This window comes from Ictalurus furcatus, chromosome 10 (genome assembly GCF_023375685.1).
Source record: "Ictalurus furcatus strain D&B chromosome 10, Billie_1.0, whole genome shotgun sequence".
Taxonomy (NCBI): Eukaryota; Metazoa; Chordata; class Actinopteri; order Siluriformes; family Ictaluridae; genus Ictalurus; species Ictalurus furcatus.
This window is the reverse complement of record NC_071264.1, coordinates 6,690,362-6,702,446: the sequence shown is the minus strand read 5'-3', so window position 1 is coordinate 6,702,446 and position 12,085 is coordinate 6,690,362. Positions and strand designations below refer to the sequence as shown.

At 38.9% G+C, this 12,085-nt stretch overlaps 1 protein-coding gene across 1 annotated transcript; it reads right to left on the bottom strand.

Moving 5' to 3' along the window:
- Positions 1-120: 120 nt before the first annotated feature.
- c10h6orf120 (chromosome 10 C6orf120 homolog) lies at positions 121-4,224 on the bottom strand. The gene is made up of 2 exons (XM_053635502.1): positions 4,146-4,224; positions 121-1,185 (listed from the first exon to the last, which is right to left on the bottom strand). The coding sequence occupies exon 2, from the start codon at positions 1,144-1,146 to the stop codon at positions 586-588; it is 561 nt and encodes a 186-aa protein (XP_053491477.1). The 5' UTR covers positions 1,147-1,185; positions 4,146-4,224; the 3' UTR covers positions 121-585.
- Positions 4,225-12,085: the final 7,861 nt, after the last annotated feature.

Here is a 12,085-nt window from a genome sequence, read left to right as displayed (position 1 = left end):
ATACTCACCTAGATGGCCTGGAAACGTCATTTCTGAAACTCCTATCTATTGTTTAATACAATTTGCTGGTTACAAATAAAAGGGAACTTGATTAATGAAGAGATTAATGAAGAGGGAGTGCAGTTTGCACAATTGACCGACTTTATTTGAAAATGTTACAAACGCATCATATCATGCCTCTCCATTTCTTAAGGAAAGGAATCTGACAAAAGGCACAGTTGTTATTTCTTCCGAAAGCTGATTTGGGTGATTGCATAGGGCTCAGAACCTCAGCAGATTCAAAATGATTAGTATATAATACATATTAGCAACGCAAATGAAGATGAATTACAATCAAAACAGACAAACTGTAGATAAGCCATCACTCACACCGACAGTAAAACTGCCATCTGCGTGTGAACGAGGGAAAACACGAGCAGAGACCGTATTTCCCGTTTCTGTTAAGACCGCAAGATTAGGTCTAGATCAAAATGAAAAGTGTTTACCAAAAGACAAATTCCCTCCAGTGTTTGTGTTACTTTGGCCACGTATTTAATTGCTCTTTTCTAAGATGCTAAGCCTAACGGCAAAAAATCACATCAATGATCAAAACAAAATTTCAAGTATTATCTTCAGTATCCCAATGAGAATGGTCCACAGGATGGGCTCGTCTTCCTCAAATTCCTCCCCGGTGCCCGTCTGTGGGTATTTGGGCTGTTCATGACTCTCCTCTGGAGAATACGAATCCTTTAGAAACAGGTCCTCGGTCAAAGCGGTCTGATCGTAAAACACCCTCATCTCAAACTCGCTCTCCAGGTGAGAAGGGTGGCCATAGATCCCGATGCCCACCGGTCTAACAAAGTCGCCTGGAACCACGACCACGTCGTAGCCACAGGTGGCCGACTGGAGCTTATAGGTGTCGAAGTCCGGTCGCAGCGTCTTGTCGGAGACGTAGAGGTCGGCGTCGCCTTTGAGGCTGAGCATGTGCAGGATGATGCGTCCGTCATGGTTGAGGCGCAGGTAGCTGTAGTTGCCTGCGCCGATGTGGCCTTGAACGACGTGAAGCAGGACCCATTCATCAGGCACAGAGAATTCCTCGGAGGCCTGGATGGGTTCCTGGACCTGAGAGAGGAGTACCAGCAAGAACGCAATACGGAAACACAGCATGGTCACTGCTGCCAGCCACCAAACACATCTGTAGCCTTCCTGTAAAGACAAGAGAACAAAAGAGCTTCTGTGCACAAATATACTCCGTGAAGCTTTCGAAGGATGCAACCGCAGACACTGAAATTAATGTGTATAAAGAAATCAAATTTCGTTTTAATGCCTCAATTATTGCGCATTACGTTTTCCTGGTTTAATAGAACCGCCAACAGTAGAAGCTACAGTAAACCTCATTTAAAAGATACATATACCCTCCCCAGCCATTTTATCATCCAATCAGCCAATTATGTCAAGCACAAAGCACTGCTGCATCACTCTCTTTAGGTAGAGATGATGCAAGAGCACCACTATAATCCACCACTATAATCAGGTGCATTGTGGGTAATTTAGGAACCTGTTAACCAAAGTTCAATTCAATTCTATTCGTATAGCGCTTTTAAACAACGGACTTTGACCCGAAGCAGCTTTACAGAAATAGATGGATTCAGGATATAGATTTGAAACATATGAGTTTATCCCTAATGAGCGAGCCAGAGGAGACGGTGGCGAGAAAAAACTCCCTGAGACGCCATGAGGGAGAAACCTCGAGAGGAACCAGACTCAAAAGAGAACCCGTCCTCATCTGGGTGGTCCAAGTGAAAAGAGACCGACATCATGATGATGGGGTTGGGGGTTGGGGGTTGGGGGATGGGGGGTGGGGTGCAAACTAAAACGGCAACAGAATTCCATTACAAAATGAACCTTGGACACCGCTGAAGATCATATGTTAATTATTTAAAAATTAATATGCAAGTCATTCAAGGTAGATTTACAAACAACAGACTTTCCTTTACGAGAACAAAAAAAAAAAACAATAATAATAATAATAATAATAATAATAATAATAAAACGTGCATGATTTGACCCTACTGGAAATATTTACTTAGATGTTATATCTATATGTTGGATCTAAAAAATAAATAAATAAATAAAAAAAAGTCAGGTTTTGAAAACACATGTTAATGTAGTAGAAAAAGGTCACTCAGTAATTACATGGGTGTGGAAATTCAGTAATCCGGGAAAACTCCGGCAACTTCGAGAATGTGGAAATTATATGGTCCAATGCATCACAATTACATCTCTGAAGTCAAAGCTTCCTAAGCCTCAGTGTCAGCCTCAGTCAATCCCCTGTTGGCTGTGTACACTGCTCAATTCATGCTCCCGATCGTGCTCCAGAGACTTCATATTATTCCTTGCTGGTGTTCGAAACATTGATTTGAGATTCATGGTGACATGATTGCATCACATAAATGCTGCAGATTTGTCAGCTACGAATCTCACGTTGCCAAACCAGTTTGAGGCGACTTGTGCTTTGCGATATGGCGTATTATCGTGCTGGATTATCACGTATCTGTTATAAGATGGTAAACTATGGCTATAAAGGCATGCAACAATCCTCAGACAGGCTGTGGCGTTCAAACAACGTTCAATTGGTATTCAACAGCCGAATGTATGCCAAGAAAACATTCCCCACAGCATTACACCACCTCCACCAGCCTGGGTTCATGGATTCATTCTGTTGATGCCAAATTCGCACCCTGCCTTCTGTGCAACTCAGCAGAAATGAAGAATCATCAGACCCGGTTACGTTTCTACACTCTTAGACTGTCCAATGGGAGTTTTTCGGTGAGCCTGTGCCCGCCGACATGGTCTTTAACCCGTTCGTTCAATAAGGTTCAATGTCTCGAGGGTTCCGAGCTGCCTTTCTGGACGTTTTTTTGTTTTTCCCACCATTCTGTGTAAGCTCTCGAGACTGCTGCGTGTCACAAGAAATCCGTATTATTATTTAAAGTGCTCAAACCAACGCTTATGGCACGGTCAAACTCACGAGATCACGATTCCCCCAGTTCCTACGTTCGGCGTGACACGTTTCTGCGTGATTTTATGCATGCCGTTGCTGCCACATGATTGGCTGATCGGATAATCGCTTCAAAGGGCAGTAAAGATGTTTCTAACGAAGCGGCCAGCGAGCGTATAAAGAATTGCCATCCCATGGTTGCAGTAAATTTAAAATACTAATTGTTGTAAAAATGATCACAGACAGCAAACCGTGCTGAATTCATTCAGAAGCTGTATTGTTTCAAGGGAACGGTCGTTTTCTCGATATTTTTAAGGAGGATTTTGGTGTTGAATGAATATTTCACTACTCATACTGTTAGACTTTCAACACGGTGACGTCTCCTGCATTTTTCTCTCTTTTTTTTGACATGAATTTACCACACGAAGATCCAATAAGTTTGTCACAAAAATGTCTTTCAGTGAAAACCTCCAGAAACTCCTGTTTAGTTTTTCATTTCAAGCATTAACTCAGGGTCAGTAAATTCGATTTTAATTCAAAACTGAACACTTTTTGCAGCCAGGGACTTTTTTTTTTTTAACCGTGAAATAAATGTCACAGACTCCCTCTGAACACAATCCAGCTGTATAATTATTATTCCTAATAACATGTAAGTGTGTACTGTAATATTTTGGTTCTGTATTGAAGCTGTTTAACTTAAGTGTTAGTAAAGGGCTGGATGTAACCCATTACATTCAAAAGACAACTACAAAAACTCAATAATAAAGTAGAATAAGTTGATAATAATGAGACCCAGCTACACAGACTAACCAACATCTTATAAAACAGTGCTTGTACCTGTGCCACAAATTTGTAGCATACAGCTCTAAAATAAATTTTTTTAAAAACCCACAAGAAACCCTTCCATGTTTTCCAGATAATCCTCCACAGCATGGTGAACTTAGCTAAACGGTTTAATGCATTATTTAAAAACCTTGCTCTCCATTAGAGTAGTGCACGCGAAGTGCTACACCGAAACTGGGTTAGCTAACTGGCTAACAATAAGTCAATTCTGACAAGCTACATATCAATAGAGAACTAACGTCAGTTTAATAACTGAGTATTAATGGTGAATGTCGTGTTTCACAACTTCATTATATGTGATTGGTTAGTAATCATATCTTACCAGTGCATTGTCAAAAGTAACCTGCTAACAACGCTGCTGAACTTCTCGCTCTTCTTCATGCTTTTCACAAAACAAAGGCGCTTTACCGCCACCTGCCGGCGCACCAGGTGTGCACCTTATCACACTCCTCAGCTTCATCAATCAGGCCTTTTATTATTATTTATTATTGTTATTATTTATTCTCCAAACATGTCTAAGGCGTGTAATAAAGGTGCATAATGCTGATTACCATCTTCGACCTTAGGTATGCCATAAAAAATATTAACAAGAAGGAAAGTAAGGAGAATGTAATTCTTATCCTGGACACTAGAGGCTGCTGCAGATCAGAGCAGGTTCGTGTTTAAATGCGGCTCAGCTCCATGCTACTCTCGCCGGGCGCGGTGGCGCGTGCCTGTAATCCAAGCTACTGGGAGGCTGAGGCTGGCGGATCGTTTGAGCTCAGGGGTTCTGGGCTGCAGTGGGCTATGCCGATCGGGTGTCCGCACTAAGTTCGGTATCGATATGGTGCTCCTGAGGGAGCTCGGGACCACCAGGTCGCCTAAGGAGGGGTGAACCGGCCCAGGTCGGGAACGGAGCAGGTCAAAGCCCCCGTGCCGATCAGTAGTGGGATCGCGCCTGTGAATAGACACTGCAGTGCAGCCTGAGTAATACAGCGGGACTCAGTCTTTTACACTTACTTTTTAACAAACCACTTCAACATAACTACAACACACTGTCCTTTCACAACTACATATTTCAGTCTCTGCTCCTAAATACACAAATGTTACATCACACCCACACCTCAGTCTCATCAATAGGGTTTAAACAGGGTTTGGGTTTCAGGGACCATAAATACAAAATGCCCCAAACCATCAGGGATCATTGTAAATAATAAACTTGCTAATTTTGCTTATCTTTTACCCGTTTTATGTATCTTATGGCAGAATTGAAAGGTATCTGGTTATTAGCTCTACACTGCCTCCTATTGGAAAAATATTGAAATTACAACTTTATATTCCTAAAGTATAGGTCATGGCCAGTAGGAGGCGCAATTAATACACATTTAATGTTATTGAACTATAATTTATTGAATTTAACTTAAAGCAACCACAAGCAGCTTTTCACACATTGGAATTACACTGATCCGTATTTTTATAGGCCTACACGATAAAACATTTGATATTAATCTCGAAGTGCTGTAATTGCAGCTTTTACAGTAATGACTAGTTCATTTTGCATATTAATCTTTTACAGCATTTTAGTCACTTAATTCCCTTTATACTACTTGAAGGTTTCTACAGTGATACCTTTTCAGCTGTTTAGGGTGAATATACTGCAAAGATATTATTATTATTATTATTATTATTATTATTTAATATTGGTTAATATTGAGTTTTTCTGTTTGGTTTGTTATTTGACTTTACCTAAAGTTTTTTTTGACTATTTACAGGATGTAATATTTCATACTAATTCCTGAAGTCTTGTTGCTTCAATACCCAAACTCTGGCCTCTGGGCTTCCAACCTGTGAAATGTTGTTATACATCCAGACACACAAAGTTCAGTTTTTATTATTTAAAGTGGGCTTAATTATACTATTCAGATGCAGTATATTAGCCAAATTTAAATGGCATGCAAATATATAAACTTTACTATTATGTGTAAACTTTGATGATCTTTGAAAAAATGCCTTGCAGTATCTCTAGTGAATGTTTACTCGGTAGTTATTTGTGTTACTTGGCTGAATGCAAAACTTTCTACATTAAAATTGGAGTGCATTAAATGCTCTGTGAAAGACTTAATTTCATACACTAACTATTGGACTTATGTAAGGGTTTGAGAGTAATTTGGAATTCAGTTAATGGCTCATATACTCTTAATTGTCCTTGTAGTCTCCTAATTGAACTATCTGAGAGCTAAATAAGCCTTGGTGTAAACACTTACTGATATGGTTTTCTTAATACATTGCATATTTTCTTGGAGTCTAATATGTGTCACTCTTAATGGTGATAATCCATTCTGCTGTGTCAGCATATTTAGATCCAGACCCAAAGGATTGTTTTGTTGTTGTTGTTTTGTGCACTTTTTAGAATTGGTCTGGTTTCTGTGACATTTAGCAGAAATGATGTACAACAGTGTAAAATGTAATCTAATATCATAATGACAATTGCTTAATTATGAAAGGCAAATGTCCAACATCCACAGGCTTTGTGTTGAGAAAGAATGAATTTGCAATTTGAAGAATGCACTCTTAGTGCATCATAGTGTTTGGTGTTTTCTCTCCAGCACCTATTTCTCCAGTTCTGATCAGTAGTGGGCAAAGATGCTGGAAGTGGTGGTGCTATAGCACCCTGACATTCAGGATTCCCTTAACTGCCACTGAAGCTCTTACAAATAATAATATATAGATAGCAGACATCACATGTATACTGCTTAAAAGTCCAGCAACCCCAATGTAAAATGCATCCCGATCAGTCCTGTGAATAAACAGTAGCACTCAGTCTTTTTCACTTTTTCCCTGAACTTCTTTAACACAGTAAGCATTAGATAGCACAAACTCAAAATGCCTATTGTAAAAAAAAAAAAAAAAACCTTAAGAAATGTTACTGATTTTAGGCTAAATTTCTCATTTTTAACAAAAAGCAGAAGTGTTTTTATTTCTATGTTTAAAACTAAGGAACATAAGGAAAATAACAAATTCTTTATCCAACAATAGTCATGAGTCATTTTCTAGAATGCTGTTAATATCTAAACAAGACCAAAATGCCACTTTGAAAAATGCAAAACCAACAATAATATCAAAAATCTGTTTTTCCCCAGTAAATTTCAGAAAAATATGAATGTATAAAAATACAGTATATTGTAATTACACCATAATATAATTACAAAGTTAAACGAGACAAAATGCCTCATTGTATGAGGAACCTAAAATAGACAACAGAAATAGCTGTACATTAGCATGCAAAACAGCTGACTCAAAAAATTACAGGTCAAAAATGCTGACCAGCTACTTCAAAAAAAAAAAAAAAAAAAAAAAAAAACTTTTTGTAATTCCATATGAGACTGTCTGGTTATCAGAGTTTAATAATAAAGTTTTCCGGTTTGCTAAACATGAACGGTAGCTAACTAGCTAAATTAGCTCACTAGTAACTGGCTGGTTGTAAGTAGTTCAGGTTAGGTCTTGTTACCCCTGAACTAAAAAAAAGACAAGAATTATCTGGCTGATCTAATTGATAGAAAAACATGTAGACTAAAAATAAAATAAACAGAACCCCTGTACATATTATATACCCACGTATGTATTCATATATTTAAGATATTTTAAATACGCCGTCAAACCTCAAAGAAGCGAAGAGGAAATTAAGGAGAGTGAAATTCTTATCCTGGCCACTAGAGGCCGCTGCAGCTCAGAGCAGGTTCGTGTTTAAATGCTGCTCAGCTCTATAATGCTCTCGCCGGGCGCGGTGGCGGTTGCCTGTAATCCAAGCTACTGGGAGGCTGAGGCTGGCGGATCGTTTGAGCTCAGGGGTTCTGGGCTGCAGTGGGCTATGCCGATTGGGTGTCCGCACTAAGTTCGGTATCGATATGGTGCTCCTGAGGGAGCTCGGGACCACCAGGTTGTCTAAGGAGGGGTGAACCGGCCCAGGTCGGGAACGGAGCAGGTCAAAGCCCCCGTGCCGATCAGTAGTGGGATCGCGCCTGTGAATAGACACTGCAGTGCAGCCTGAGTAATACAGCGGGACTCAGTCTTTTATGCTTACTTTTTAACAAACCACTTCAACAACACACTGTCCTTTCACAACTATATTTCAGTCTCTGCTCTTAAATGCACAAATGTTACAGTGTACATCACACCTACACTTAGTTAGTTGTGTCAACACAATTTAGTTGGTTTAAGTCAAATACATTTACTCTAGTATGTTTAATTAACTACTACAATTTTCAAACTATATTTTCTTATGTTGTTCCACATTATTATTTTGTAACAATTTAATGAGGTTTAATTAATTTTCGTATGCTTATACAAACGGCTTCCTTCATCAATATACACAATGTATATATTGAACAAATAAGATAAGACTGGAGTCAGTACTGACATTAGTACAGATCACTGAGTGTCCACAACCTAAGCACAAGTGCTGCTCATCAACACAATGATAACCACAAAATTCAAAACCATTGCAGAAACTCCTTCAAAGGTCCAACATAACTGAAGATTAAACACTAACATGTTTTTTCCTTTACTGAAAAAACACATAAAATAACACTTAATCCTTAAAATTTACTCTCCTAGTGCAGTCCTGTGCAAAGCATGCTGGGAACTACAGATCCACTGCCCAAATAGTTATGTCTACATACATGATTAATGTAGTTTTAACACAAATGAATTAAGTAAACTTCAGTTTAAAATATATTAGGTGGACTGAACAGAATGAAATTAAGGTGTGACACAATGTTCCAAAATCGTGTTACTTGAGCTCATTCTAATTAATTCAACTGAACAAGAGGCAAAATGCTTTTATTTTTTGAGTGTTGGAGGTTTCTACAGTGATACATTTTCAGCTATTTAGTGTGAATATATTGCAAGGATATTATTATTATTATTATTATTATTATTATTATTATTATTATTATTATTATTATTATTTAGCCAGCAGTTGGTTAATATTGAGTTTTTCTGTTTGGTTTGTTATTTGACTTTACCTAAAGTTTTATTACTATTTATAGGATGTAATATTTCATACTAATTCCTGAAGTCTTGTTGCTTCAACACCCAAACTCTGGCCTCTGGGCTTCCAACCTGTGAAATGTTGTTATACATCCAGACACACAAAGTTCAGTTTTTATTATTTAAAGTGGGCTTAATTATACTATTCAGATGCAGTATATTAGCCGAATTGAAATGGCATGCAAATATATAAACTTTATTATTATGTATAAACTTGTATGATCTCTGACAAAAAGCCTTGCAGTATCTCTAGTGAATGTTTACTCGGTAGTTCTTTGTGTTACTTGGCTGCAGCGCAGAGCAGGTTCGTGTTTAAAGGCGGCTCAGTTCTATACTGCTTTCGCCGGGTGCGGTGGCGCGTACCTGTAATCCAAGCTACTGGGCGGCTGAGGCTGGCGGATCGCTTGAGTTCAGGGGTTCTGGGCTGCAGTGGGCTTTGCCGATCGGGTGTCCGCACTAAGTTCGGTATCGATATGGTGCTTCTGAGGGAGCTCGGGACAACCAGGTCGCCTAAGGAGGGGTGAACCGGCCCAGGTCGGGAACGGAGCAGGTCAAAGCCCCCGTGCCGATCAGTAGTGGGATCGCGCCTGTGAATAGACACTGCAGTGCAGCCTGAGTAATACAGCGGGACTCAGTCTTTTATGCTTACTTTTTAATGCAACATTCACAAGTTAAATTCACGTGTGGCATCTCGTAAACGGAGTTTGGATTCATCGACTATAAACATAACTTTGGATGGTATCTGACTATCAGCACTACACCGCCTCCTATTGGGAAAATGATGGAAATTATAATTATATTATATCTAAAGAAAAAGCCATGGCCAGTAGGAGGCAGTGCTGAGTCGCACGTGCTTGTGTTAGAAAACTATGGGAAAGCAGATTGCAGAAACATTATATAATATTTGTAGTAGCCCTGAGTAGACAAGGAACCCAATTTGACCCCAGAGAACAAAAAATCTTGTCAGGGTTGATAAAATGTCTTGACAGAAAATGTGTTTTTTCCCAAAAGTGTTGCCCAGGGGCGGACTGGCCATCTGGAGCACACGAGTTTTCCTGGTGGGCCAGCCGGCTGCTACGGAAACATGTAGGCCTATATATAGCCTACGTATACATACATAATACCAGTAATGATAATAATATCGCGTCTCCTTTCAGGGCTCTACAGTGCGACCATTTCATTCGCGTTTGTGACTGAAAAGGTCTTTGTGTGACTGTGAAAAAATATTTAGGGGCACCGGTGCGAGTGACCAGTTCATAGTTGTATAATGCATCGGAATAAAAACTACAGGAAGTCCAAAATGCATCTACACCGCGCAACAGTTACTTTCACACTGCATTTCATCACCTCGGTCAACCAAACAAGTGTGTAAATACTGCAGAGAAGCCATTATGATGAAAAGAGTAACACTGAACATCATCTGATTCTCTCAACTTCCCAATCTCACAAACCGCCATCGTTTATTGATCCCGCAAAATTACATGAACTTTCACCTGCTCATGTAGACACAGTGGCGTCGGGAGGAGTAAATTAATAATAATACTAACGCTATAAGGTGGGGTTTAATTCAAACTTCTTTATTAAATAATTCCTCCCCAATCATAATCAAGATTAGCAACTGTTCAGTCTGTAAACATACAGTACACTGCCGCTCTCCTTCACTAACTCTAATAGCGCATTCACTTCATATAAACTCTCGGTTGCCAGATATCACCAGAAAAGTCAACTCCAGTTTCAATGTTCTGATTTAATCACCCCAAAAAACACAATATTATCACATGGCAACACTGTACTGGGGAAATCCATCTAAAAGGAACACTATGGGTTGGGTTACTATGGGTTGCACTTAATATCAATTTGACATTAAGCTTAGTAAGCTATCTCCTTAGAGCCTTTTTCCTAATATGGATCATTTTTGTGTTAGTCTACTTTTAATTAGGACTCTTTATTGTTTAAGATATTTTAAAATACATATGTTATGCTTGTTTATTTATCAATTAATCAACAGTATTTCTCATTGCTATTATTTTAATTCAATTAACAGTGACCATGAGCAGAGAGCTTACATTTAACTGTTTATGACAGACCTCCTGATTAAAGCTTAAACAAAAAAAGATTGGTATCTGGATCGGTATCGGCTGTAAAAATCCTGATCGGAGCATCCGTAATGAACACCACTAAACTAAAGCGCTGTGCATCTGACAGGTAAATGAACTCCCCCAATCACATCCTATATGAGATTATTCAGATATATACACAATATACACAGAATGGTTCGAGAACTGACTCCAGCCCAGAACCATGACAGTGGAGAAATGTCTAATAGTGTAGATTTAAATATATTTAAGAGGAGCAGACTTCAGACACTGAACATTGAGGTTTATTGTATTTAATTACAAGGTGGAACAGATTAACGGTTGTTGTTTTTTGCATACAGTCTGTAAAATTAACTGAAAATATTAAATTTAGTTTATTAGAAGGTAAATTAATGTGTCATGGCTCACACTATCTTCCTAAATTCTGTCATAATTGACAAGCTCAAGTCTTCTCATGCCTACTTGTGTGTTATATTGTGGCACATTAACATTGCCATCTCAAAAAAAGCAACCCTATATGCTCTCTCTCTTTCGCTCTCTCCGCTCTCTCTCTCTCTCTCTCTCACTCTCATATATACATATATACTCTCCTCTTCTCCTCCTCCTCATTCCCTTCTAAAGCTCTGCTGACCTGCTCCCAAAAGAAAACCCTGAACTCTGCAGACATGATCATAGCTGAGTTTAATGTCCTATGATGATTGTGTGCCATTCAGATGTGGATTCATTTTAGTGTATAAAATATAAAGTTTCAGTCCTGATTCAGGAGTTGTACAGATGAGTGGTACAGCTCTCCTACACTGCACCCAGATACTGTCTGGATTTGTTTGATATTATAAATGTTCTTTGTTACACTGTTCTTCTGTTTCTGTTTGCCTATTTTACAAATATGACTTGATAACTGTTCAGTGTTACTTCAAATAAATATGTTTAAATAGCATTTATGTTTTTGTATTGTGTTATATTTTTATGCTAGTAACTGGTGTTAAAAATTGGTCTAACCATCTATGAGCTGGTGTGTTATATGATGTGGCGTGTTGTGGGCCGGGTGGGGTAGGCTGCTCTGGGCCAGAAAGTCCATGCCCACGTTTTGGTCCGCCCCTGCTGTTGCCACAAAGTTGTATAAAATGTCTTTCTATGC

What these genes read in the sequence shown, in the direction of transcription:
- c10h6orf120 (XM_053635502.1), bottom strand. Translation starts at nt 1,146, where the DNA reads ATGCTGTGTTTCCGTATTGCGTTCTTGCTGGTACTCCTCTCTCAGGTC.